At 42.7% G+C, this 27,648-nt stretch overlaps 2 protein-coding genes across 8 annotated transcripts in view; one reads left to right on the top strand and one right to left on the bottom strand.

Annotated features, from left to right (window-relative positions):
* The window catches only part of NOXA1 (NADPH oxidase activator 1), a 43,895-nt gene extending 28,614 nt beyond the window's left edge, over positions 1-15,281 (bottom strand). For 2 of the 3 annotated variants that reach the window (XM_050926517.1, XM_050926518.1), the window contains exons 1-2: positions 14,986-15,281; positions 10,622-10,704 (exon numbers count right to left, since the gene is read on the bottom strand). In XM_050926517.1, the coding sequence (XP_050782474.1) occupies positions 10,622-10,704; positions 14,986-15,159 (257 nt within the window). In that variant the 5' untranslated portion in view covers positions 15,160-15,281. The remainder of the gene's footprint in view (positions 1-10,621; positions 10,705-14,985) is intronic. The other variant, XM_050926519.1, reaches the window with a different exon arrangement.
* Positions 15,282-21,085: 5,804 nt separating this feature from the next.
* EXD3 (exonuclease 3'-5' domain containing 3) overlaps positions 21,086-27,648 on the top strand; it is a 588,712-nt gene continuing 582,149 nt past the window's right edge. For 4 of the 5 annotated variants that reach the window (XM_050926488.1, XM_050926485.1, XM_050926483.1 and 1 more), the window contains exons 1-2: positions 21,086-21,137; positions 22,659-22,725. The gene's annotated coding sequence lies outside the window, so the exon portion shown is untranslated. Of the gene's footprint in view, positions 21,138-22,658; positions 22,726-25,280; positions 25,336-25,471; positions 25,643-27,648 lie in introns of all 5 variants that reach the window. The other variant, XM_050926484.1, reaches the window with a different exon arrangement.

Genomic DNA, 27,648 nt, shown 5'->3' with positions numbered 1-27,648 from the left:
ACTCTACCAGGCTCACCATGGAAGCACAGACAGTCCCCTTAGACTCTCCAGTCTGTCTTGCCACCCAGGCAAGCTCAACTTTGTGATAAAAGATTCTTTAAATCCCATACCACATCACATCAGGTTTCTTCCAGTCCCAAGAGACCAGTCACCCCCAGATCAACTGGTACTCCAGATCTTACACTAAAGACAAGGCTGGCAGCCAATTCTATAGTAAACTAACTTATAGATTTATTAGCTAAGAAAGGGAAATGAGAGTTATTGAGGTTAAAGCAGGTAAAATATATGCACAAGTGAGTCACAGTTTGTAACTCCAAATGGTGTCAGTGATGTAATAAACGTCTGGTTTCCCAAAAGTCTTTCAGGGAACCCAGATTGTCTCTGGGGATCTCTGCTTTGCATCCAGTACACTTCCCTGTAAGATTCCAAACAGTCCAGACATGAAGGCTCTTTCCCTGAATCCATTCTTATATCTTCTGACAGAAGACAAGATGACAGTGTCTCTTCCCACATGGGCTTTTCCTTTGGTGATGGAGAGTGAGGAATGCACTTAATCTTTTGACCTTGAACCATCATATATAATGGCCACTTGCTTTGAAATTAGCATTTTCTGTTAAAGTCCTTAACTCCTCCTTTAGCGTTTCACAAGATTTCTTTGATGGGTTACTAAGTTACAGAGGTGTACACAATGCAGATGTTTGCTATTATATTATAACTGGAACAGATAAGTGAAAACAATGCAAATAACATCCCATTGGCTTCCATGAAGTTTAAAAACCCAATACACTCATTCATCTAACCATAACTTTGATCTATAATAATACAAAAGTGAATTGATCTGAATACATTGTAGCATGACCTGGTCTGCCAGCCACACTGAAACATTAAAGAACAAAGACTGTTAATTGCTTCCCCTCACACTCAGGGAGAGTAGACCTGCGGGTGAACTCATCCCATCAGCTTGAACTCTGGGGGAAGAGAATATAAACATCTGACAAGAAGGAATAGGCACTCTCTGCTGCTTGAACTCTGAGAAGTGAAAATTCATATGTCCCTCATTCTTCAACCACCATTCCAGGGGACATGTGTCCATGCTGATGATGGGTTCTGCTCGATAACAATCCAAAGCAGTGATGACCAATGCATGTTCATTTTCATTATCCGAGTCAGATGCCACCAGCAGAAGGTTGATTTTCTTTTTTGGTGGTTCAGGTTCTATAGTTTCCACATCAGAGTGCTGCTCTTTTAAGACTTCTGAAAGCATGCTTCACACCTCATCCCTCGCAGATTTTGGAAGGCACTTCAGATTCTTAAACCTTGGGTCGAGTGCTGTAGCTATCTTTAGAAATCTCACATTGGTACCTTCTTTGCGTTTTGTCAAATCTGCTGTGAAAGTGTTCTTAAAATAAACAGCATGTGCTGGGTCATCATCTGAGACTGCTATAACATGAAAAGTGGCAGAATGCAGGTAAAATAGAGCCAGAGACATACAATTCTCTCCCGAGGGGTTCAGTCACAAATTTAATTAATTCATTACTTTTTTAACAAGCGTCATTATCATGGAAGCATGTCCTCTGGAATGGTGGCCAAAGCATGAAGAGGCATACGAATGTTTAGCATATCTAGCATGTAAATACTTTGCAATGCCAGCTACAAAAGTGCCATGCGAATGCCTGTTCTCACTTTCTGGTGACATTGTAAATAAAAAGTAGGAAGCATTATCTCCCGTAAATCTAAACAAACTTGTTTGTCTTAGCAATTGGCTGAACGAGAAGTAGGTCTGAGTGGACTTGTAGGATCTAAAGTTTTACATTGTTTTGTTTTTGAGTGCAGTTACATAACAAAAAAATCTATATTTGTAAGTTGCACTTTCACAATAAAGAGATTGCATTACAGTACTTGTATGAGGTGAACTGAAAAATACTATTTCTTTTGTTTATCATTTTACAGTGCAAATAACATAAGAACATAAGAATGGCCATACTGGCTCAGACAAAAGGTCCATCCAGCCCAGTACCCTGTCTACCGACAGTGGCCAATGCCAGGTGTCCCAGAGGGAGTGAACCTAACAGGTAATGATCAATCTCGGGTGTTGTGCCGTATGACTGGAGGATTGCTAATGTAGTTCCTATTTTTAAGAAAGGGAAAAAGAGTGATCCGGGTAATTATAGGCCTGTTAGCTTGACGTCTGTAGTATGTAAGGTCTTGGAAAAAATTTTAAGGGAGAAAGTAGTTAAGGACATAGAGGTCAATGGTAATTGGGACGAATTGCAACACGGATTTACTAAAGGTAGATCGTGCCAAACCAATCTGATCTCCTTCTTTGAGAAGGTGACGGATTACTTAGATAAAGGAAATGCGGTAGATATAATTTACCTAGATTTCAGTAAGGCGTTCGACACGGTTCCGCATGGGGAGCTGTTAGTTAAATTGGAAAAGCTGGGAGTGAATATGAAAGTTGTAAGGTGGATAAGGAACTGGTTAAAGGGGAGACTCCAGAGGGTCGTACTGAAAGGTGAACTGTCGGACTGGAAGGAGGTCACCAGTGGAGTCCCTCAAGGATCGGTTTTGGGACCGATCTTATTTAACCTTTTTATTACTGACCTTGGCACAAAGAGCGGGAATGTGCTAATAAAGTTCGCGGATGACACGAAGCTGGGGGGTATTGCTAACACGGAGAAGGACAGGGATACTATTCAAGAAGATCTGAACCACCTTGTAAACTGGAGTAATAGAAATAGGATGAAATACAATAGTGAAAAGTGCAAGGTCATGCATTTAGGAATTAATAATAAGAATTTTGGATATACGTTGGGGGCGCATCAGTTGGAAGCGACGGAGGAAGAGAAGGACCTTGGGGTACTGGTTGATAGCAGGATGACTATGAGTCGCCAATGTGATATGGCTGTTAAAAAAGCAAATGCGATTTTGGGATGCATCAGGCAGGGTATTTCCTGCAAGGATAAGGAGGTGTTAGTACCGTTGTATACGGCGTTGGTGAGACCTCATCTGGAATACTGTGTGCAGTTCTGGTGTCCCATGTTCAAGAAGGATGAATTCAAACTGGAACAGGTTCAGAGACGGGCTACGAGGATGATCCGAGGAATGGAAAAACTGCCTTATGAAAGGAGACTCAAAGAGCTTGGCTTGTTTAGCCTGGCCAAAAGAAGGCTGAGGGGGGATATGCTCGCCCTATATAAATATATCAAGGGGGTTAACGTTAGGGAGGGAGAGGAATTATTTAAGTTTAGTACTAATGTAGCCACGAGGACGAATGGGTATAAACTGGATATTAGGAAGTTTAGACTTGAAATTAGACGAAGGTTTCTGACCATTAGGGGAGTGAAGTTCTGGAATAGCCTTCCGAGGGAAGTAGTAGGGGCAAAAGACTTTCCTGGCTTTAAGACAAAGCTTGATAAGTATATGGAGGGGATGTTATGATAGGATCGTTAATTTGGGCAATTGATCTTGAATTACCACCAGACAGGTCTGCTCAATGGTCTGCGGGGAGATGTTGCATGCGATGGGTACTAAGTTGCTGCGGAGAACTCCTTCTTAGGTGCTGGCTGGTGACTCTTGCCCACATGCTCAGGGTTTAGCTGATCGCCATATTTGGGGTCGGGAAGGAATTTTCCTCCAGGGCGGATTGGCAGGTGCCCTGGAGGTTTTTCGCCTTCCCCTGCAGCGTGGGGCACCGGTCGCTTGCTGGTGGTGTCTCTGCAGCTTGAGGTCTTCAAACCATTTTTGAGGATTTCAATAACTCGGTCCTGGGATAGGGGTTGTATAAAATTGGATGGGTGGGGTTCTGTGGCCTGCCTTGTGCAGGAGGTCAGACTAGATGATCAGATTGGTCCCTTCTGACCTATGAGTCTATGAGTCTAAGTGATCTCTCTCCTGCCGTCCATCACCACCCTCTGAGAAACAGACTAGGGACACCATTCCTTACCCATCCTGGATAATAGCCATTAATGGACTTAACCTCCATGAATTTATCTAGTTCTCTTTTAAACCCTGTAATAGTCCTAGCCTTCACAACCTCCTCAGGCAATGAGTTCCACAGGTTGACTGTGTGCTGTGTGAATAACTTCCTTTTATTTGTTTTAAACCTGCTGCCCATTAATTTTATTTGGTGGCCCCTAGTTCTTATATTATGGGAACAAGTAAATAACTTCTCCTTATTCACTTTCTCCACACCACTCATGATTTTATACACCTCTACCATATCCCCCCTTAGTCTCCTCTTTTCCAAGCTGAAATGTCCTAGCCTCTTCAATTGCTCCTCATATGAGACTCACTATAACCCCCTAATCATTTTAGTTGCCTTTTTCTGAACCTTTTCTAATGCCAGTATAGCTTTTTTGAGATGAGACCACACCTGTACACAGTATTCAAGATGTGGATATACCATGGATTTATATAAGGGCAATAAGATATTCTCTGTCTTATTCCCGTTTTGAATTATTCCTAACATCCTGTTTGCTTTTTTGACTGCTGCTGCACACTGCGTGGATGTCTTCAGAGAACTATCCACGATGACTGCAAGATCTTTTTCCTGATTAGTTGTAGCTAAATTAGCCCCCATCATATTGTATGTATAGTTGGGTTATTTTCCCAATTTGTGTTACTTTACATTTATCCACATTAAATTTCATTTGCCATTTTGTTGCCCAGTCTCTTAGTTTTGTGAGATCTTTCTGAAGTTCTTCACAATCTGCTTTGGTCTTAACTATGTTGAGCAGTTTAGCATTATCTGCAAACTTTGCCACCTCACTGTTTACCCCTTTCTCCAGATCATTTATGAATACGTTGAATAGGATTGGTCCTAGGATTGACCCTTGGGGAACACTACTAATTACCCCTCTCCATTCTTTAAATTTACTGTTTATTCCTACCCTTTGTTCCCTGTCTTTTAACTAGTTCTCAATCCATTAAAGGATCTTCCCTCTTATCCTATAACAACTTAATTTATGCAAGAGCCTTTGGTGAGGGACCTTGTCAAAGGCTTTCTGGAAATCTAAGTACATTATGTCCACTGGATCCCCCTTTGTTAAGGTTTCTTTCCCCCACTTTGAACCTTAGGGTACAGATGTGGGGGACCTGCATGGACCCTTCTAAGCTTAATTACTAGCTTAGATCTCGTAACACTGCCACCACCCAGAATTTCAGTGTCTGGGGCACTTTCTGTCCCCCCAAAACTTTCCCCTCCCTGGGTTGCCTTGAGGGACTTCACCAAATCCCTGGTGAACACAGATCCAAACCCCTTGGATCTTAAAACAAGGAGAAATTAACCATCCCCCTCCTTTCCCCCCACCAATTCCTGGTGAGTCCAGATCCAATCCCCTTGGATCTTAAAACAAGGAGAAATTAGCTATCCCCCCTCCTTTCCCCCCCACCAATCCCTGGTGAGTCCAGATCCGATCCCCTTGGATCTTAAAACAAGGAAAAATCAATCAGGTTCTTAAAAAGAAAGCTTTTAATTAAAGAAAGAAAAAGTAAAAATCATCTCTGTAAAATCAGGATGGAAAATGCTTTACAGGGTACTCAGATTCATACAGCCCAGAGGAAACCCCCTCTAGCCTTAGATTCAAAATTACAGCAAACAGAGGTAAAAATCCTTCCAGCAAAAAGAAACATTTACAAGTTGAGAAAACAAACATAAGACTAACATGCCTTGCCTGGCTGATTACTTACAAGTTTGAAACATGAGAGACTGATTTAGAAAGATTTGGAGAGCCTGGATGTATGTCTGGTCCCTCTTAGTCCCAAGAGCGAACAACGAACAAAACAAACAGCACAAACAAAGACTTCCCTCCACCGAGATTTGAAAGTATCTTGTCCTCCGATTGGTTCTTTGAACATGTGTCAGCCAGGTTTACTGAGCTTCTTAACCCTTTACAGCTAAAAGAGACATTAACCCTTAACTATCTGTTTATGACACGCTTGTCCACATGTTTGTTGACTCCTTCAAAGAACGCTAATAGATTAGTAAGACATGATTTCCCTTTACAGAAACCATGTTGACTTTTGTCCAACAATTTATGTTCTTCTATGTGTCTGACAATTTTATTCTTTACGATTGTTTCAATTAATTGCCGGGATCACTTCTAGAGCCCTTTTTAAATATTGGTGTTACGTTGGCTATCTTCCAGTCACTGGGTACAGAAGCTGATTTAATGGACATGTTACAAACCATAGTTAATAGTTCTGCAATTTCACATTTGAGTTCTTTCAGAACTCTTGGGTGAATGCCATCTGGTCCTGGTGACTTGTTCTTCAATCTGTGACAATTCCTCAGATTTGTCACCTACAAAAGCTGGCTCAGATTTGGGAATCTCCCTAACATCCTTAGCCGTGAAGGCTGAAGCAAAGAAATCATTTGGTTTCTCCACAATGACTTTATCGTCTTTAAGTGCTCCTTTTGTATCTCGATCATCCACGGGCCCCACTGGTTGCTTAAGAGGCTTCCTGCTTCTTGATGTACTTAAAAACATTTTGTTATTACCTTTGGAGTTTTTGGCTAGCTGTTCTTCAAACTCCTTTTTGGTTTTTCTTATTACATTTTTACACTTAATTTGGCAGTGTTTATGCTCCTTTCTATTTACCTCACTACAATTTGACTTCCACTTTTTAAAAGAAGCCTTTTTATCTCTCATTGCTTCTTTTACATGGTAGTTAAGCCACGGTGGCTCTTTTTTAGTTCTTTTACTGTGTTTTTTAATTTGGGGTGTACATTTAAGCTGGGCCTCTCTCATGGTGTCTTTGAAAAGCGTCCATGCAAGTTGCAGGGATTTCACTCTAATCACTGTATCTTTTAATATCTGTTTAATTAACCTCCTAATTTTTGCATAATTCCCCTTTCTGAAATTAAATGCCACAGTGTTGGGCTGTTGAGGTGTTCTTCCCACCATAGGAACGTTAAATGTTATTATGTTATGGTCACTATTTCCAAGCGGTCCTGTTTTAGGGTATGTCTACACTACAGGATTATTCCAATTTTACAGAAACCGGCTTTTGGAAACAGATTGTATAAAGTTGAGTGCACGTGGCCACACTAAGCACATTAATTCGGCAGTGAGCATCCATGTACCGAGGCTAGCATCAATTTCCGGAGTGTTGCACTGTGGGTAACTATCCCATAGCTATCCCATAGTCCCCGCAGTCTCCCTTGCCCATTGGAATTCTGGGTTGAGATCCCAATGCACGATGGGGCAAAAACAGTGTCGCGGGTGATTTTGAGTAAATGTTGTCACTCAATCTCCTCATTCCGTGAAAGCAATGGCAGACCAGGGCTGGCTTTAGGAAGCACAGGGCCCAATTCAAACAGTTTCGACCGGCCCCCAGCACAGATGACTAAAAAAAAAAAAAAACCACATATAAAAAAACATGTGGGGCTTGTACTCACTGGATAGTGCTCCGAGTCTTTGGCGGCACTTCGGCAACGGGTCTTTCACTCGCTCCAGGTCCTGGGCGGCACTGAAGGACCCGCTGCTGAAGATCCAGAGCAAGCAAAGGACGCACCACCAAAGTGCCTCCGAAGACCCAGAGCGAGCGAAGAACCCGACACCGAAGTGCCACCGAAGACCTAGAGCACTGCCAGGTGAGTAAAAATTAAAAAGGCGCCTCTAGCCAGGGAAGGGATTCTCACTGGGCATGGGGCCCTCTTAGGTGGAGGGCCCGATTCGGGGCAATTGGTGGAATAGGCCTAAAGCCGGCCCTGCGGCAGACAATCATTTCGCGCCCTTTTCCCTGGATTGCCCGGCCAGACGCCATAGCACAGCAACCATGGAGCCCCTTCGGCCTTTTTTCACTGTCACCGTATGTCTACTGGATGTTGCTAACAGACGCGGTACTTCAGTGCTACACAGCAGCATCCCCTTGCCTTTTGCAAGTTGACAATGACGGTTACCAGTCACACTGTACCGTCTGCTGCAGTCATTGGTCCCCCTGGCCAGCCTTGGTGAGGTCGGTTGGGGGCGCATGGACAAAAATGGGAATGACTCCCCAGGTCATTCTCTTCTTTTAAGTTTTGTCTAATGGAGAGTCAGTCCTGCCTAGAATATCAGGCAAGCCTACTAAAGAACCAGAGAGGCAAACGGCTGCTCCGAGTCAGAGCCCCAGACATGCTGTTTCTATGATGAGCTGCATGCCATTCTAGGAGGTGCCCCTGCAACAACCCCACCCATTGCTTCCCTCCTCCCCAACCCCTCCTGGGCTACCATGACAGTTATCCCCCCATCTGTGTGATGAAATAATAAAGAATGCATGAATAAGAAACAACACTGACTTTATTGCCTCTACAAGCAGATATCAAAGTTGGGAGGGGAGGGGAGCCTCCAGCTGCTATGATATTCCAGGCAGGAGTGAATCTCCATTAGACAAAGCTTAAAGAAGAGAATGACCTGGGAGTCATTCCCATTTTTGCCCAGGCGCCCCCAGCCGACCTCACTGAGGCCAGCCAGGAGCACTCACAGGACGACGATGACAGCTATCAGTCCTACTGCACTGTCTGCCATCCGCAAGGCAAGGGAAGGGAAGGGAAGAGGATGCTGCTGTGTAGCGCTGCAGCACCGCGTCTGCCAGCAGCATCCAGTAGACATACGGTGACAATGAAAAAAGGTGAGAAAGGATTTTTTTCCCTTTGCTTTCACGGGGGGGAGAGGGGGACGACATATACCCTGAACCACCTGCAACAATGTTTTTGATCCTTCAGGCTTTGGGAGCTCAGCCAAGAATTCAAATGGTTTTCGGAGAGTGCGGGAACTGTGGGATAGCTACAGTCGTCAGTCGCCCCTCCCTCCGTGAGTGTCCATTTCATTCTTTGGCTTTCTAGTACACTTGTCTCAGCTCTTTAAGTTTCAGCACTGTGTTGAGTCCCTGTTGTGGCCTCTGTTCATCATAGCCTCGGAGATTTTTTCAAATGCTTTGGCATTTCGTCTATTGGAACGGAGTCTGATAGAACAGATTCATCTCCCCATACAGAGATCAGATTCAGTATCTCCCGTACGGTCCACGCTGGAGCTCTTTTTTGATTCTGGGACTGCTTGGTCACCTGTGCTGATCAGCACTCCACGCTGGGCAAACAGGAAATGAAATTCAAAAGTTTGTGGGGCTTTTCCTGTCTACCTGGCCAGTGCATCCAAGTTCAGATTGCTGTCCAGAGTGGTCACAATGGTGCACTGTGGGATAGCTTCTGGAGGCCAATACTGTCAAATTGCAGCCACACTAATCCTAACTCAAAATGGCGATACCGATTTCAGGCTACTCCCCTCGTCGGGGTGGAGTACAGATATCGATATTAAGAGCCTTTTACATTGAAATAAAGGGCTTTGTTGTGTGGACAGGTGCAGGGTTAATTCGGTTTAACGCTGCTAAATTAGAGATAAACTCATAGTTTAGACCAGGCCATAGTTACCTCTTGGATCAGATCCTGCACTCCACTCAGGCCTAAATCGAGAATAGCCTCTCCCCTTGTGGGTTTCTGTACCAGCTGCTCCAAGAAGCAGTCATTTAAAGTATCAAGAAATTTTGCCTCTGCATTTCGTCCTGAGCTGACATGTACCCAGTCAATATGGGGATAATTGAAATCCCCCACTATTATTGAGTTCTTTGTTTTGATAGCCTCTCTAATCTCTCTTAGCATTTCATCGTCACTATCATTGTCCTGGTCAAGTGGTCGATAATAGATCCCTACTTCTATATTCTTATTAGAGCATGAAATTACTATCCATAGAGATTCTATGGAATAGGTGGATTCATTTAAGATTTTTACTTCATTTGATTCTACATTTTCTTTCACATATAGTGCCATGCTTCCCCCCAACCCCCGCCTCCCTGCCCGCACGACCTGTTCTGTCCTTCTGATATATTTTGTACTCCGGAATGATTGTGTCCCATTGATTGTCCCCACTCCACCAGGTTTCTGTAATCAAAATTAATATATACTTTGATTTCAATTGCAACACAGAATAAAATATATATGAAAATGTAGAAGAAAATCCAAAATATTTAACAAATTTCAATTGGTATTCTATTGTTTAACAGTGCAATTAAAACTGCAATTAATGTTTTTAATCGTGATTACTTTTTTTGAGTTAATTGTGTGAGTTAGCTGTGATTAATTGACAGTCGTAGTAAACAGTCTTTCCTGGGGAAGCGGGATACCAGACTTGATAGATCAATTGTCTGATTTACTATGGTGACTTCTATGTTTCTGGTCTTTGCTCAATGGCTGGAAGATTCTGGATGGACCCAGATACCAGAGTTTTCGAGAGGGTGTATATGCTATGTCTACAAGTTATATGGTCTTTAAGTTTATTACCTTTTGCCTTTGTGGTGTCTGAGTACACAAACAATGCAGCATGGTAATCAGAGTCTGTGTTCTGTACCTTGCTATACCACTGATTCACTCTGAGGCCTTGGGGAAGTCACTTCCCTTCTCTAAACCTCAGCCTCCCCAGCTGTAACATGGAGATTATACTGACCTAACTGACAAAGATCTTCTGAGGATTAACTGATATTTGCAAAGTGTGTTGAGAACACTGGACAAAATGCACTTCAGAAGGGTGAAATATCATTCAAGAAAGAGAGGCAAAGAGTGAATTGAACCAAGCTTTACACTTACATTTCTAACTGCAGACAGACAAACCCTCTTTGAAAGAAGCCAATAGCTAGATGGTTGTCCTTGGTAACTGTTTTATCAAAGGCCTAAGAAGAAAAATACAGACATGAGAAAAGTTAGCTAAACCACATAACAAAGCCAGTGCCTGACAGATATGATTGCAAGGCATTTGTTAGAGCTATGGAAGGGCATGGTGGCTGAAAGCCAGGAGCAGTTCCTGTGTGTGGGAGAATGCATGTGAACAATCAAAATGATATGTTGCAGATTAGAACCAGTCCCGGAAGAGAGTGATGGAATGTTCCTAAAATAATGCTGTTAGGAATCAGAATTGTGTAATGCAGCTCCAGGCTCCTGTAATCTGAAGGCCTATTTGCCTGAAGCATAATTGGCTGTTCACACCTGGAAGCACCTTGTATAGCCTGTTCTTGGCCACTGCGAGCAGACACAGGTGAGCTATGGGGAAAATCATTTTGGGAACTACTTGATTTGAGAGGGGATCATTGAAAGCAGGTGGTGATAGGATGGAGAGTGGGGGATGTGAAGGAGAAAATGGAAAGAGTCCTCAACATACACATAAAAGTCAGTATTCCTGCTTATCTTAAACCCACAGATGGGCCTACTTCCCAGATGAATAAAGGGAGCCATTGCATAACTGTGGTAACCTTAATTCATGGCAGTGGGTGTCAAAGCAGAACCCCATCCAGGAAGGTTATTTTAGTTAGTATGTGCTTTTGGAAAGTACGGGGTGCATCTCCTTTACCATGATTTTAAATAAGTGAAATGCAGATGAGAACGGATGAGGCCTGAAATCCTGGATTTTCTGTACACAGTTTAGACTGGAACTGTGTGCATTTGAAAAGGGAGCTGTGTCAAGGCTGTTGAAAAGCACAGACCCAAGCCAGACTGTGCCCTCACACTACAAAGGGCTATAAGGTCAGGAAGGCTCCTTGGCCCTCTCCCTTTCCTGAATTTGCACACCCATGTGGGGCTTTCAGAGGGTCACTGCCGCTCTCCATGGGGTACACCATTCTGCCTCAGTTTTTCCACATCGCTGTATTAACCTACAAGATGAAAATATCAGACATTCACTTGACCCACACAAAGAACAATCAGTTCCTTCTCTGGTATGCAGGACTTCATGGCTCTGTCCCTTCACCCTTCCCAGGGCCCACACAGCCCTTCCAGCCAGGCTTCTCCCTTCATTGGAGTAAAATATACCTTCAGGCACTGTTCTCCCATTACACTCCTTCCTCTCTGCTTTTTTCAGCAACTGACTTTTTATTATTGAGCACGAGCAAGCCCACCCCTTCCTTCCAGTTGTCTCTACCCCATTGTGTGTTCTCCTGCAATCAATACAAACAGATGTGGCCCTTCCTTAGACAAAGGACTAGTTCTTTCTCTGCTAGCCCAGGGATGGGGTCTATGAATCCCGTTACAGGGGTATGTGACAATCACATAGAGAAATGCAAACACACTGTGCTAGTCTAGACTCTCCATGCTTTTTCCTTTTTCCCTTGCACTGGCCAGGACTCCAGTGCAAGGGAAAAAGAACTCCAGGCAGCAGCATGCAATTAAAAATCGGCTCGTGTGCCATCTTTGGCACGTGTGCCATAGGTTGCCGACCCTTGATCTATATCCTGTTTGACGTATATTAGGGTAACTGTCGCTATGTCTTTTTTCATGTCTTGTAACTCTGTGATTACCTTCGCATTTGTATGAGTCTACTTAATTCACATTAGGTCAGAAAGCCTGTATTTATTGTTTAGGTGTGAATTTACTTAATACGTAGACAATGTAAAAGCTAATGAAGAGTGCTTCTGCCTGTCCCAGTATGTACTCTCCGGTAATTAGATAATTCTAGTGTAAAGTGTGTTCGTTTTATGATAAGAATGCATTTGATGTGAAAGCTTAATGAAAACTGCTTTAGAACTGCAATTTAGGAAGCTTCCGGATTTCAAAGCAAGGGTCATTGGTTTGAAAATGGAGATTCACAAACTGTCTACATTGCCCATTCTTCCGAAGAGGAAAACACTGTTGTGATAGAAACACCTGCCAGGAAAATGGCTTGGGAGTGATCCTTCCTCTCTGATCCATATGAACGGAGGGTTCCAGATGCAAGACAGGGGTCCCCAAAAGCCATTTTAGGAAACCCTGAGGAACTTATGGAAAAATAGCAAACATTATGTCTCTACATCATTTGCATTACAAACACTAATTCACCTGTAATGTATTTTATCTGCTTTAAATCTCCCAGTAACTCTCATTTTCTTTTCTTAGCTAATAAACCTTTAGTTTACTAAAGAAATTGGCTGTCAGCACTGTCTTAGGTGAGATCTGGAGTATATCTTGACCTGAGGTATGTGACTGACTTTTGAGGGCTGAAAGAACCTAATGCACATGTGGTCAACCTGAGCCTGAGAAAGAGCCAGAATTTATCAATGTACATTGCCAAAGAGCCACAGTAATATGTCAGCAGCCCCTAGTCAGCTCCACCCCCCACCTCCCAGTGCCTCTCACCCACTGGGAGCTCCACCGATCAGTGCCTCCCGCTCAGGGGAGGGGACAGAAAGGGGTGGAGTGGGGGCAGGACCTGTGGTAGAGCCAGGGGTTGAGCAGTGAGCGCCCTCTGGCACATTGAAATATTGATGTCTGTAGCTCCAGCCCCGGAGTTGGTGCCTATACAAGGAGCCGCATATTAACTTCTGAAAAGCCACATGTGGCTCTGGAGCCACAAGTTGGCCACCCCTGACCTAATGTGTGGTGAATATTGGCTGTAATAACCTTTCATCATTAAGTCCAGTTTGTCTGGGTGGTAAGTGGAGTTTGTCTGGGTGGAGCGCCCAAGTTTGTCTGGGTGGAGCGCCCAAGAGCACTACCTGTGGCTCTGTGAACATAAGAATGGCCATACTGGGTCACATCAAAGATCTATCTAGCCCAGTGTCCTATCTTCTGACAGTGGCCAGTGCCAGGTGCCCCAGAGAGAATGAACAGAACAGGGAATCATCAAGTGATCCATCCCCTGTCACCCATTCCCACTTTCTAGTCTCTGCTAGGGACACCATCCCTGCCCATCCTGGCTAATAGCTATTGATGGATCTATCCTCTATGAACTTATCTAAGTCTTTTTTGAACCCTGTTATAGTCTTGGCCTTCACAACATCCTCTGGCAAGGAGTTCCACAGGTTGACTGTGCATTGTGTGAAAAATACTTCCTTTTTTTTGTTTTAAACCTGCTGCCTATTAATTTCATTTGGTGACCCCTAGTTCTTGTGTTATGAGAAGGAGTAAATAACACTTCCTTATTCTTTTTCTCCACACCAGTCATGATTTTATAGACCTCTATCATATCCCCCCTTAGTCACCTCTTTTCCAAGCTGAAAAGTCCCAGTCTTATTCATCTCTCCTCATATGGAAGGTGTTCCATACCCCTAATAATTTTTGTTGCCCTTTTCTGAACCTTTTCCAATCCCAATAGATTTTTTTTTGAGATGGGGCAACCACATCTGCACACAGTATTCAAGATGTGGGTGTACCATGGATTTTTATAGAGGCAATATGATATTTTCTGTCTTATTATCTATCCTTTCTTAATGATTCTCAACATTCTGTTTGCTTTTTTGACTGCCGCTGCACATTGAGTGGATGTTTTCAGAGAACTATCCACAATGACTCCAAGATCTTTCTTGAGTGGTAACAGCTAATTTAGACCCTATCATTTTATATGTGTAGTTGGGATTATGTTTTCCAGTGTGAATTACTTTGCAGGGTGAGGCTAATATAGTAAACCAGGAGTGCAGATTTGTTATTGGTTTGGTGGTATGTAATTATAGAATATACCACTAGTCTGGAGGGTCTGACCTGAGATTGGCCGCTCGGGTGTAACCCACTGTGACAATTACATACATTTACCATTAATGAGCCATTATTAATTCATAGCCACATTGGGAAAACCACCAGAGTTTACTTAGATGTGCCATCACATATAAATCTAAGTCACAGTTTTCAATGATCAAGGTCTTTACTGACTGAGGAAGGGGGAGAAACAGAATGTAAGAGAATCTGGCTTGTTCTTGGACTCATGAGCAGGAACAGAATTAGATTTGTCCAAAATCAGGCAACCATAAATTCCTCTGAAATATGTTCTGTAAGGTTTGTTCAGTAGCAAAGTATAATTTTCTTTCCCCATTCTATCTGCGCTATAGTAATTCAAATAATAATAACTTGAAAATCTCGTAAGAAATAATATAATTGCAGATTTCCACTTCCCATTCAGAGTTAACCATCTCTTTCCCAGATAAAAGTAAACACAAAACACAGATTCCCTTCCTATATTTTTGACTTGCTTTACTTTTCTTTCTTTTGCTCACCTGCAAGGCTCCCTCAAGGTTCCCTGTTAAGAGATGCACACAGCCTATGTTGAAATAGATCCTGGAGGATGGCTCTTCGATACTGGAGAAGATTTTCAAGGCAGAGTCCCAGTCACCCTTATCCATAGCCAGAATTCCTTCATGCCAGCCTCTCACTAAGTCTCGATATGCCATTTTCTCTCTGTTTACACACAGATTCCTCTCTAAAGTCCTTCAGGATCTGGATATCTTGGCAGCTGCCTAAAGCCTCACCCAGCTCTTTGCTGACAGACAGGTGCACCTGCCTGGAATTCAGGGCTAACAAGGAAGTTAGCAGCCTGTAAGTCATACTTTGCTAAATACTCCCTTTATTACTCAATGGGTTCAGAAACACAAAGATTTAAAGGAAATGAGCAAAAGTAGGCGGAGTCAACCTAAATATTGACAGAGGAGACTGTTTAATCTCTGCCTGAACATAGATGTTGAGATTGCCATCTCGGTTGCACACATTTGTGTATAACTGAATGCAGGTCTGGCCTCAAATCTGTATAAAGCACATAAAACACAGATTTGTTCACCTATTGCATTGTACTCCAAGTATTTCACTGAATTTCACAAAGAAAAGGTGGAATGCATAAAATTAGATAGTAAGCACTTCTGGCCAGGTGCTATGCCTTTCTCTGTGTTCTGCGAAGACCCTGGTAAGCTTCTGTACACAGTCAAAAATAAAAAAATCATATCAATATAATACAGTAACTCCTTGCTTAACGTTGTAGTTATGTTCCTGAAAAATGTGACTTTAAGCGAAATAATGTTAAGCGAATCCAATTTCCCCATAAGATTTAATGTAAATAAGGGGGGTTAGGTTCCAGGGAAATTTTTTTCACCAGACAAAAGACTATATATATATATATGTGTATACACACACACACATACACACAGTATAAGTTTTAAACAAACAATTTAATACTGTACACAGCAACGATAATTGTGAAGCTTGATTGAGGTGGTGAAGTCAGAGGGTGGGATAACACAGCAATCTCCTTCAGCAGCACAAGAAGGATAGGCAGATAAACAGTTACTAAGCCAATTCAGCAGTAGGAGAGGTAACTCACCGCCAGAGGCGGCTCTAGGTATTTTGCCGCCCCAAGCACAGCTGGCAGGCTGCCTTCGGCGGCTTGCCTGTGGGATGTCCCCGGTCCTGCGGATTTGGCGGCACGCCTGTGGGAGGTCCGTCGAAGCCGCGGGATCAGCAGACCCTCTGCAGGCATGCCGCCGAAGGCAACCTGCCTGCCGCCCTTGCAGCGACTGGCAGATCACCCCCCCCGTGGCTTGCCGCCCCAGGCACGCGCTTGGCGTGCTGGTGCCTGGAGCCATTCCTGCTCACTGCCCAATCTTCCTCTCTGGAATTTGGACCAGAGGAAGACAAGTCCTGGCTCCTTTGCCAGTTTGGAGCCATTTTCTTACTTGGAGAGACCCCCACAATTGTAAGCCTGCTGAATCCACCTAGAGTATGTGGCTGCAAAGAGTGGGTGTGTGTTCTGAGAAACAAAGAGCCAATTTGATTAGAGACAAGAAGAGTACAAATAGGTCTCCCTGTTTGTGCAGCTTTTTTGTATTGAATGATGTTGTGGCCTAGTGAATCAGTGGGTTCCTCTGCTTAGTGTTTTGGAATGACAGTCAAGTCCTAGTCCCTCTTTCTGGGGATATTCGGGTTGAATGGCAGTATCAAGAGCCCACTTACAATTAAGAACCATCTCCATTTTATTTTCAGGGAGAGGAAGAACAGCTCTCCTTACATGCTGTTTGGAAGGTTTCTTTCCTGTGCCTGTAGCAACAGGTTCTGTCAAATAGCTGATCTCCAACTGAGTCATTTTGTGGGGCATTTTATAAGATAAGAGACAGATCTTTCTATGGGGCCATATCCTGTCAAATACACCCCAATCACTTATTGCTCATTTTACAAAAATTCTGCAGACTAGGAATTCCATAAATCATTGGTGTGCCAGAGCATCACCTGAGAACTGCAGCTGCTCTCCTTTCTTTCTGGCAAGAAAACAGTTCTGTTGATTAGCGGCTTTTGGAAGCCATACTTCTGTATTTACATCTCACATCAGAATTTTATATTTTTCCTGTGCTAATTATGCAAAGTCTCTTACAACAGGCTCTTAAGAAAACTAAGTAATCATGGGATGAGAGGTGAAGTTTTGTCTCATTAGATATTGACAGCTAGGAGAAAACAAGAAGTTTGAACTAATGATTGATCTTCAAAATGGCAAAAGATTAACAGTGAGTTACCCTAAGGTCTGTATTAGAACTGGAGTGGTTTAATATGTAAACGATCTGGAATGAGGGGTGACAGGGAGCTGGCAATATTGGTCAATGACACAAGATTATTTAGTTTTAGTCAAGACTAGGTAAGACTGTGAGGAACTGCATAGGGATCTAACAAAACTATCTGACCGGGCAGTTTGATGGCAGACAAGATACACTGGCGAATGAAAGGTTGTGCACAATAAGAAATAATTTAGCCCATTCATACACATTGCTGGGATCTAAATGAAATGTAAGCACTCAGGGGAAAGACCTGGATATCACTGTGGATAGTTCAATGAAAACTTCTGTTCAATACATAGCAGAAGTCAAAAAGCAAATAAAATATTAGGTAATCAAAATAACGGGAGAGAAAACAATACTAAAACCATTATATAAATTGATGTTATATTTTTATTTAGAATGCCGAGTAGATACCCAAACTGAAAAAAGACAGAGCAGAAACAAAGGGAACTGAGAACCCTGCAGAAAACAAAAACAAAACCCCATTACAGCGGGGCTGGAAGTCTGGAGTCAACTGAGATTTAGTCTAAAAAGAGCAATATGGATGCTCCTGATGGGCTGGAATCTGGGCTCTGAGACTCTCCATCCTCCCCAGGTTTTGGAGCCTGGATTCTAGCCCAATCCAAATATCTACACTGCTATTTTCAGTCCAGTAGCAGGAGTCCTGCTGCTGCAAATCCAAGTCAGTTGCCCCAGGCTCTGCGACTCACTGCTGTGGGGTTTTCCTATTGACTGAGACAGGCAACAAAGGGCGGGGACTGGAAGGGCTGCATAGGAGGTCAGACTCAGGAGCTCGGGCCTGCACAGGGGCGATGAGAAGAGGGGACATGAGAGGGGCAGGACACTGGGAGCCTCATTTGCTATTTGCATAACGCGCGGCCATTCCACAGGCGCTGTACAACGTGGGGCCTGAGGCGAAAGAGCAGGTCCCTGAGAACGCCCCACCCCCGGACAACCCGCCGGGACGCGGGCACGAGGGAGGGGCCGGGCAGGCTCCGCCTGGGGGCGCTATTCAGCCCGGCACGTTTCTGCACCGTTGTGGGGGGCCCCCGAGCGGAGGCCGGCAGGGGGCGCTGCGGCGAGCGGCGTGTGTCACAGGGAACCCGCGCCGCCGGGCTGCGGGGAAGGATTTGGGCGCCGCACCACAGAGCCCGCTCGCTGTTACCGGCTTCCGGCGCGGCGTCAGGTGAGTGGCCGGAGCAGCTCCGCAGATCCCCGCAGCCCGCCATGGGCCGGGCCGGGCCGGGGAGGCGGAGCCCAGACCCTGCCTGGCTGGGGGCAGAGCAGGGAGCGGCTCGTCTCTGTGCGGTGCCGAGCCCCGGGGCGGGAGCAGCCCCAGGCACGGCAGGTCCCAGCGGCCCCCGAGGCCGGGCAGTGCTGGGTCCGCCCCCCCCGCCCCTGGCGTCCCTCGGCGGCGCGCTGCTGGCTGCACGGAGCCCTCAGCGGGGTGCCGCTCCTGGGCCGCGCCGCTCGGTGCTGAGAGGCGGGTGGCCCGTGACTGGGTCCTGGGGCTTCGGCAAGCCCCTCCCGCTCTCCCCCCAGCGCTAAGCGGGCGCTTGGGCGGGCTGCAGTCGGCGCAACATTAAGCACCTCACAAACTTTTCATTGGGGCTTCGCTTGGTGAATACAAACTTGAGACGTCCAAAGGGGAGACTGAACATACGGTGTTGATTGAACATACGAGGGTGGCCAAAGGACTTCGGTGTTTTTGGAGACAAAAAACCAGCTTCGGGAGACAATAGGAACCGACCTGTTCTTTTTGAGGGGTTGTGGGGATCGTTTGGGTTTGTAAAACAGAACTGAAACTTATTAGTTGGCAGCTGATGCCTTAATGAAAGTTGCCATGCAGCGCTTCTTGCTAACACACTACTAGCTAAATTCATGAAGTTTCCCATTCTTACCACAGAAAGCCACTAATTGTCAATATTTTTATGTTGTAATCTCTGGTGGGGTTTATTATCACCCTTCATCTGTAAGCAGTTGTTGAAATAAAATGATGAAAATATATCACTACCATCAATCCCTCGTTTCCTGGCACAGTGATGTACCTTGCTTTAAGCAGTGATGTGAATTTGCAATTTTTCAGCGCTGCCATTAGATGTCAGTATGGCACTAAGGAGCTAGGAGAGTTGCCCAATGTAAGACCATATACAGTTCAATATTTATGTAGCATTCTTCTGACACAGCATCACAGAATGCTTTAGGGAAAAGAGAAAAGAAAGATTTACAGTTGGGGGTTTAAAAAAGAAATTGCCTCAGCTGACAGCATTCCAGTTAGTTGAGGCAGAATAAGGAGTGCAAACAGGTGATGTTATCGGGAATATTATTGTGCTAATCACAAGATGCAGGGGTTTAAATAGGAAGAAATAGGCTTTGTCTACATTAGCACTTTTGTTGGCAAACCAGTCAAGGGTGTGAAAAAACACACCTTTGACCAACATAAGTTTCACCGGCAAAAGTGCTAGTGTGGACAGTGCTATGTTGGCAGGAGATACTCTCCTGCCAGCATAGCTAACACTGCTCATTGGGGTGGTTTAATTATGCCAGCAGAAAAGCACAGAATTAATGACACATTGCAAGATTGAAAGTAGCGTCCAAATGCTGAAACTAAGCAGTAGATGCAAAGAAGCTGTCCCATTATAGAACTTTTTCTGAACTACGTTGAAATTCCTCAAAAACAAACACATCTGCCCCATCTGATCAATATATAAACCATGGGCTTGACAGAATCTTGTCATTGCTGAACAACAGTATATGCAAGTGATCAATGCAGTGTTTCACACTATCTTTTCTGAGCTGTCATCTCCAAGACAGAATAACCATTGTCTCAGAAACAGAGAAATCTTTGATGCATATGGAAGTCTCTAAAAATTAAAATGTTGATTTTTTTTTAATGCCATTGGGCCAGAGCTATGGTTTTTATTTAAAAAACAGATAAGGTTCAGTGACTTTATTAGTAATAATACTTTGTCCTTTTATATAATACTTCACATCTCAAAACGCTTCACAGTTCTCCTGCCAGGTACTCTAGACAGCTTGTTATCCACTTTTTTACTCTGAGGGAAGTGACTTGCTTATGGTCAGACAACAGGTAACATGGGTAATTTCCAGTGCTTTTTCTAACACTTGCACACATGGAACAAGAAGATACTCCAATATATAGTGAAATGCTTCCCAAAAATCCAATGTATGCCTGGATATGAGTTCCTCAGACAGTCTTTTGTAGATGGGGAGATAGAATCTGCAGTAATTATGTGCAGAAGAAGGAGCCATATTTGGCTCACCTGATGCACAGATAGTTTTATAATCACTTTTTGTTGTAGTTTTGCACTTGCAGTAATTTAACAGAAAGTTTTTGTTAAAAAAAATCTGTTTTTATTCTAACATAGTCAGGGGAAGGGTTTGAACAGCTCATCTGAAACTGCGTCAGATTAACATTATGCACAGAACTCATTTGTGAGTTCAGAGAAGGAAACCTAAACCCCACAAAGTTTTGCTTTGAAGGTTTTGTGTACGTCCATGCCACAAAAAGTTTCTTTTCTAAAGACACTTAACAGTTTTTGTTAGTCCTTAAAATGAACTGTGTTAAAGGTGAAATGCAAAGATGAAATGAGCATAGCCCTTGGAAGAAAGTAGCCCTATGTGAGAATAGAAACATGATCACTGTATTCGGTATATATCACATTAGAATTTTAATGATCAAGGTGCTTGTTAGATATTTCATATAATAGAAAAGGGATAAACTGATATTCACATATGTGTACATGTGCTCTTTGTCTTTTAATCAGCTCCTGCTCTTCATTATGCAGCTGTGACCAAATAATGTAAATATGAAGGTACTGACGTTGTAGAGCAGTTCCTTTCTTGTTAACATACTCTGTGCTCTCATTGACGTTCTTTACTACAGTCTTACAGTGCAGTTTATTTGTGGACATTGTTGACATTTGGGTGAACATATCACAGTGCACTTAATGGCACATTAACCTAGCTGTGCAGATCTGTTTTATAGATGGGATGTATAGTAACTAGACTATAGGCATACTTTATTGAACCTCACTATCATGAATTTCTGACGTGCATGTCTTGCTCTTTCATCGGCTTATCAGATGAGAGGAGTAGCTGGTAAATAACTGTCTCCAGAAACTCACCAGGATATAGTGTAAGGCTGTGGTTTCTCTGGTAGCAACAGTTAAGGTTGCAAAAGGTTTTCATTATCATCTTGTATTTTCTTTTACTCATGTCTTTCCCCAGAATTCTCATTCTGGACTGAAAGTTTCCATGCTTGGTATATGTTCTAAGATGATTACTTAAAATAAGTTTCAAGTGAATTCTTTTAGTCATGTTTGGGTTATGTGTCTCTGAAATAAAAATTCCCACTTTAAGAACATGCAGGAGACTGTCTTTCCACTGCTGATCTTTTAAAAGTAGTCTTCCTCAAGGAAGGAGTTGTTAAGTCAGAAAAAGAATTGAGTGGAAAATAACAAAATCAATGCACATGGGATTGAGCACAGTAGGAATTTTCCACTGCTTGCAAAATGCACATTTAAATATTTGCTGGATACAACTGACTCACTTTGTTTTTTGTCAGATATAAAATGGCTTATAACTTTTGGGAAACTATTATTAATAATCATATTGATTATGGTAGTGCCTGAGGGCCAAACAGTAGTACTGTACAAACAAAAGTAGGATTGTATCCATTTGGGATTGAAACTTCACATTTTTGGAAATAAAGGGGAATTTTCTTGGAAATGGATTGATTTTGTCTTTTTGAATTATGGGACAGAATTGCAGCTTTTTTACTTTCAACTCAGAAATGATCAGTGTTACAAACTCGAAGGAAAGCATGTTATAGCTAGCCCTCAGAGGGAAAGAGACCCGTGAGAAGTTTGATAAAAATTCACCACATATTTGAAAAATATTTTTTCCGATAAGCAATTACTGCAGTTGCCAGAGGGACATTACATGAGTGTGAACGGGAGGGAGATGGTCTCTCTGCTAAGCTGTGGTCCATGTGGGATGTGGAAATGTGGCACAGTTAACATTGCTTTTAAAATGCTTAACTTTTGTATTTTTTACTCTTTAGTGAATTTAACTGTGCAACCCTAATATTACATTAGTGGAGATTTTGCATTTAGTAAGTTGTAGAGATGTTAGCAAGTGTTTATGGCCCCATTTCAGGAAAGCAATTAACACTTTTCAGGTTAGCACTTAAGTACTTGCTTAACATTAAGCATGTGCTTAAATTCCATTGACCTCAGTGGGACTTGTACTTGTGTGTAAGGGCTGTCCTGAATTAGGGACTAAGTATGTAGAGAAATGAGTAAACGCTAACAGGTTTGCTTAATTCCTTTTAGTGGTATACAGAGGTGGAATTATTCTGTCATCACTGAACAGACAACACATGCCCTGTCCTCCTTCTGGGTAAGTTTGCTGGTCCACTAGACCTAAATTTATTTAAGCTAATATTGATGGGTAGTTTTGCAAGCTGGATGACTCTGTTTTCATAGTCTGACAGTGAAATTTAAAAAATAAACTCTGCTCTGAAGATCAATTTTATCATGACTTGTCCAGTGTAGAGTTTGTTCATGATGGGACTGCATCAGATCAAAAAGCACATGTAGCATGTTTGCAAGGTGTTTTGCTAGCATATTTTGTTCATGTAGATGCATTAAAGCAAACCTGAACATCGGCAAAGTCACAGCTGTGAAAGCTTGTAGCAAGAACTTGCTCACCACCATTATTGTTTATATGGCCATTCTTACTGGTGATATCCTTTCGAATGAGCTGTGTTTTATGATATAGCAGTCATAACTGGGAACAGATTTGGGAGGTTCCTATACCTTTTGATCTGTGGACTTCATTTGCGATTCCCATTGGCATTGCAAAGGTTGAATTCATCTGTGTCTGAAGCATGCCATTTCATTTCATGATCCAGAATGTTAGAATGAATTTCCATATTTAGTACATTCAGACTCCTTTGAACAGAGTAGAAGCCCAGCTAGAGAAGCCTAGAGGATCTCACATGTCCATGCTAAGCAAATAGGATATCAGTTTATAAGGTGTCTTCAAAATGACCACCTCACTCCAGTTCCTCATAGACATAGTAAATTGCAGGGATTTGGAGCAATCAAATTTTTGTTTTGCTCCAGCTCCAGGCATAAAATCTACTGGTCCGCGCTCCAGCTCCAGGCTCTGCTCCAAAGCCCTGGTAAATTGTGTAGAACTCAGTTTATCTGCCTTGGAAGGGCGACACTGAGCTATTGGAGCTTTGGTTTCAGGTGTTTATGTGTGTGGTTCTAGGTATTTTTAATCTGAAGTTTAGACTACCAAGCCATCCCCCCAGCAGGGCCTGTGGATTAAAAAGTAACCAAAGACATTTGCAAAGGAGTAATTCACAAATTAGCTCTATTTGATTTATTTTTTCCTGTTGTTCAAGTGGGAATGAAGTGTGGCATAGTTATTAAAATGCCATAAAATCTGATTCCATTCTGAGCAGTCACCGCCATACATATTCTAAAACTTCATCTTTAATTTCACTAGGGGGCGGACTTGCATATTAAAAATATTTGGACTGCCACCCAGATCAGCATTAGCAAGATTACATTTCTGTTAGAGAGACAGATACCGATGTAAACATAATTCTTAATTTGATGTTCTGCAGAGTACAAAGTTTAGGCTCTGGGATATCGCTCATACTGTGTGTGGGAGATACTAGCAGTCTATCAGCAAATTATCACACTTTCTTAACTATGGGTTTAATTATCTAAATAATATGCTTTTGTCAGTGTCGTTACATTATGGATTGGCATGACCTCATGCATGTGTTCACTTGAGAGCTGTTACAGTTCCTTTTGTATTTTTTAATGCTCCCATCATCATTTCTTAAAAAATAATAATAATAATAAATCCTCTTTAAGTATAGAGCACCAAAAACCACCTCCATTAACTCTTGGGCTCTAATCCCAGCCCTGACTCCCTCTATGACTTTGGGCAATTCATTTAATGTCTCTTCTTCAGATTCCCATTTATAATATGCAGGATAATAATTCCTACCTTACAAGGAGATTGTGAGAATGAATTAATTAATGTGCATAAAGTGCTTTGAAATTGAAAAGTGTTTATAGTGTTAAGTATTATTGAAGTGTTGAGAAAAGTGGCAAAAGCTAGGAAAATCAAAATTAAAACAAGTGCTCCCTCCTTAACTCTTACCAGTGAGGGGTGGGATTTTGTGTTTTGTTCTTTTAATACTTTAAAGCAGGGGTAGGCAACCTATGGCACGGGTGCCGAAGGCGGCACGTAAGCTGATTTTCAGTGGCACTCACACTGCCTGGGTCCTTGCCACCGGTCCGGCGGTCTCTGCATTTTAATTTAATTTTAAATGAATCTTCTTAAATGTTTTAAAAACCTTATTTACCTTACATACAACAATAGTTTAGTTATATATTATAGACTCATAGAAACAGACCTTCTAAGAACGTTAAAATGTATTACTGGCACGCAAAGCCTTAAATTAGAGCGGATGAATGAAGACTCGGCACAGCACTTCTGACAGGTTGCCGATCCCTGCTTTAAAGTAAAGGGAAGTAATTTGCTTTAGCTTTGAGTTTCCTAGCTATTGTCTCATAAGACCAGCTGTATTCGCATTTAGGAGTCATGGCTTTTCTGTGACTATACTCTATGACTTACTGACACTGATTTTTTTTAAAAAGTTCATACCCACTCTGTTTAATTTGATATAGTTTCTGAATAATTCACATTGGATCATACCCAGATTGAGTAGTCTTACTTAAGTAAATGGCACTTATGTCATATACCAGACCCATGGCTGTATACCAATTTCAGTGCATTGCTTTACCGTAACTGTAAATTCCCTCTCCAGTGTCAGTAATATTCATTAGTTGCTGTATAGCCATTTTCATCTACAGACCTCAAAGCACTTCACAAAGATGGGCCAATATTTTTATTTCCTTTTACAGATGGGGAAACTCAAGTACAGAAAGAGATAGTGAATTGGCCTAAATCATACAATAGGTCAGTGACAAAGCTGGGAACAGAACCCCATTCTTCCCTGTTTGCTGGGCCACACTGCTTCATAGTGTCTTTCAGCAGAGCCTCTCAGAAATGCTTCAGAGCCTCTTAAGAAGTAGGCGTTATCTGTATTACACAGATGGTGAGTGGTTATGTGATTTGCCTGAGGTCACTGAGGACATGTGTCTCTGAACCTTCCATGGAATTCATATCTCCTGACTCCAGATCCTGTGCTTTAGCCACCAGATCATTCTTTGCTTTGTGCCTTAAAGAGTTCTGTCATTTGCTGTGAACTCCTAAAATGCTACAGGTCTGTAATTTTATTTTTGAGATGCAAACTAATTTTTAAAGATGAAGTACTGCCCACCCTATCCCCTCCCCTCTCCTGCTTTCCCCAGGTTTTCTCTGTAAGAATGGGAGGCCTCCAGCAGATGCCCTCTCTCTCTCTAGTACTGCTCCATAATCATTGTAGGAAGGAAGTGCAGCAATTTGGAGGGGAGGGGAGACAGAGAACTTACTGCCCACAAGTCCTCCCCTACTTCCACTGATCAGATGATGGCAATGGGAGGAAAGCAGGAACTGACCCCTGATGTGACTGACTACTGAACTGTGGGAAGGATGGGGTCTTGAGCCCCTCACACAGACCTCCATGCAGTTGATGAGCCAAGAACTGGTGGAACTGAATCCCTGTTCAGCAGGGACTCAACTGGCCAGCCTTGCAAAGTGGAATTCTCCTGCTCAGGGCAGTCGAAGACCATGGCCAGAGCTTTAAAAGCATTTAATTCCTGCAATTGTATTAAAAGCTTGGGGTTCTGAACTCATAAACAGCTTCTTAGCTTTGTTCCAGAGGTGGCTGCTTTTCAGTGAGAGGCAAAATGAATAATGTATGTATTGTTCTGAAATGTTTTGGGATATTCCAGAATGAAAGGTAGTGTCAGCATCTAAATGTTAGATGGTGGTATCACAATCGTCGTCGTATCTTCATCTTCTAAGAAAAAAATCTTTTGTGCCAGAATGGCAAACGTGAAATGGCATAAGTGCAGATTTTCCAGATAGGATTCTGAGGTGACATTTTTATATCATATTCCCACTTAGGGGTAGGAAGGGGGTGGTTTTAACTCTTCCTGAAGGGCTTTACCCTCATGATTCCCATCAGTGATTACAGAATTTGAATGACAAAAACTTGTATCTCAAAAATTCTCACCTTACTTACATACTATGCCATGTCACACTTACTCATCTTCTCCCTACTTTACCACACACACAAGGTGGGCATTGTGGAACAAAATCATGGAATATGATTCTCCATACAAGATGGTCAAAGGAAGCCCCAGATGCTTGTATGAAATACTTTTCTGTGGCATACTGTCTCCTACGATATTTTTTCTCACAGTTCAGTTCCACAAACTAACTGGAAAGGCTAATTTAGTTTTGTGGCACAGTTTATATTCTGGTTTGCATCTTTGAAGACTCATCTGAGTTGTATAATGACATGTTTGCATGTGTTAGCCAATAACTTAACAATGACATATGAGTGTTAAATGTCATTAATATGCTCCAGCATCCTCCTTCCTTGAGGGCTGTAATCAGTTCCAGGTACCATCTGATTTTTATTTAAATAGACTGCTACAGTCCTTAGTCCCATCTCCAGTTACATTTCAGTATTGTGCTTAGAATGTTCTGCCAAGTTCTTCTCCTCATTTTTTAGTATACATCAGCAATGGTGCAACTGTTTAGGATCTAGAGACCAATGAGGGTGTTTCTGGTGGAGTTCCAAGGATGGAGTAATGATGGTAACTTCTTGAGCACCTCTTTAAAGTTACTGGGAGAACCAGTGCCTAAGGATTTTGAGTCTCATGTGTTTTTGTTGGTTTCAGTACACCCTGTGTATTAAGATACTGTGCTGATGTGGACAGGCAGCGGCAGCCACTGCACAAAGGCTTATACATAAATAAGAATGTATATCTGAAAAGAAAACGTGCCAAAAGCTATTTGGAAGAAAATAGGGCACGTGCTAGTAAAAAGGAGGGAAAACAGTAGAGGAAGAGAGGGATTGGCTGTTGGTTAGAGGAAAACATGGACTCTGTGTTGGTCCTTCATCTGGATTAATGCAGGAAAATGGCAGGGTCTAATGTGATAATGCAAATTGAGTGAGCTGCTTTCTTGTCACCCGCAATGCTCCTTTGAGTGAGATCTAACCCCCACAATGAGTAGAGAGGAGCTGTTTAGATAAGAGCTCAATGGTTTTGGCAGCCTGACATGGAATAGATTAAATACCAAAGAGTAAATAGCTCTAAGCAGAACAAATGCAAAACT

The sequence above is a fragment of the Gopherus flavomarginatus genome, chromosome 17 (genome assembly GCF_025201925.1).
Source record: "Gopherus flavomarginatus isolate rGopFla2 chromosome 17, rGopFla2.mat.asm, whole genome shotgun sequence".
NCBI classification, from domain to species: Eukaryota; Metazoa; Chordata; order Testudines; family Testudinidae; genus Gopherus; species Gopherus flavomarginatus.
Note: the sequence above shows the minus strand (reverse complement) of the source record. Positions and strands in the feature narration are given on the sequence as shown.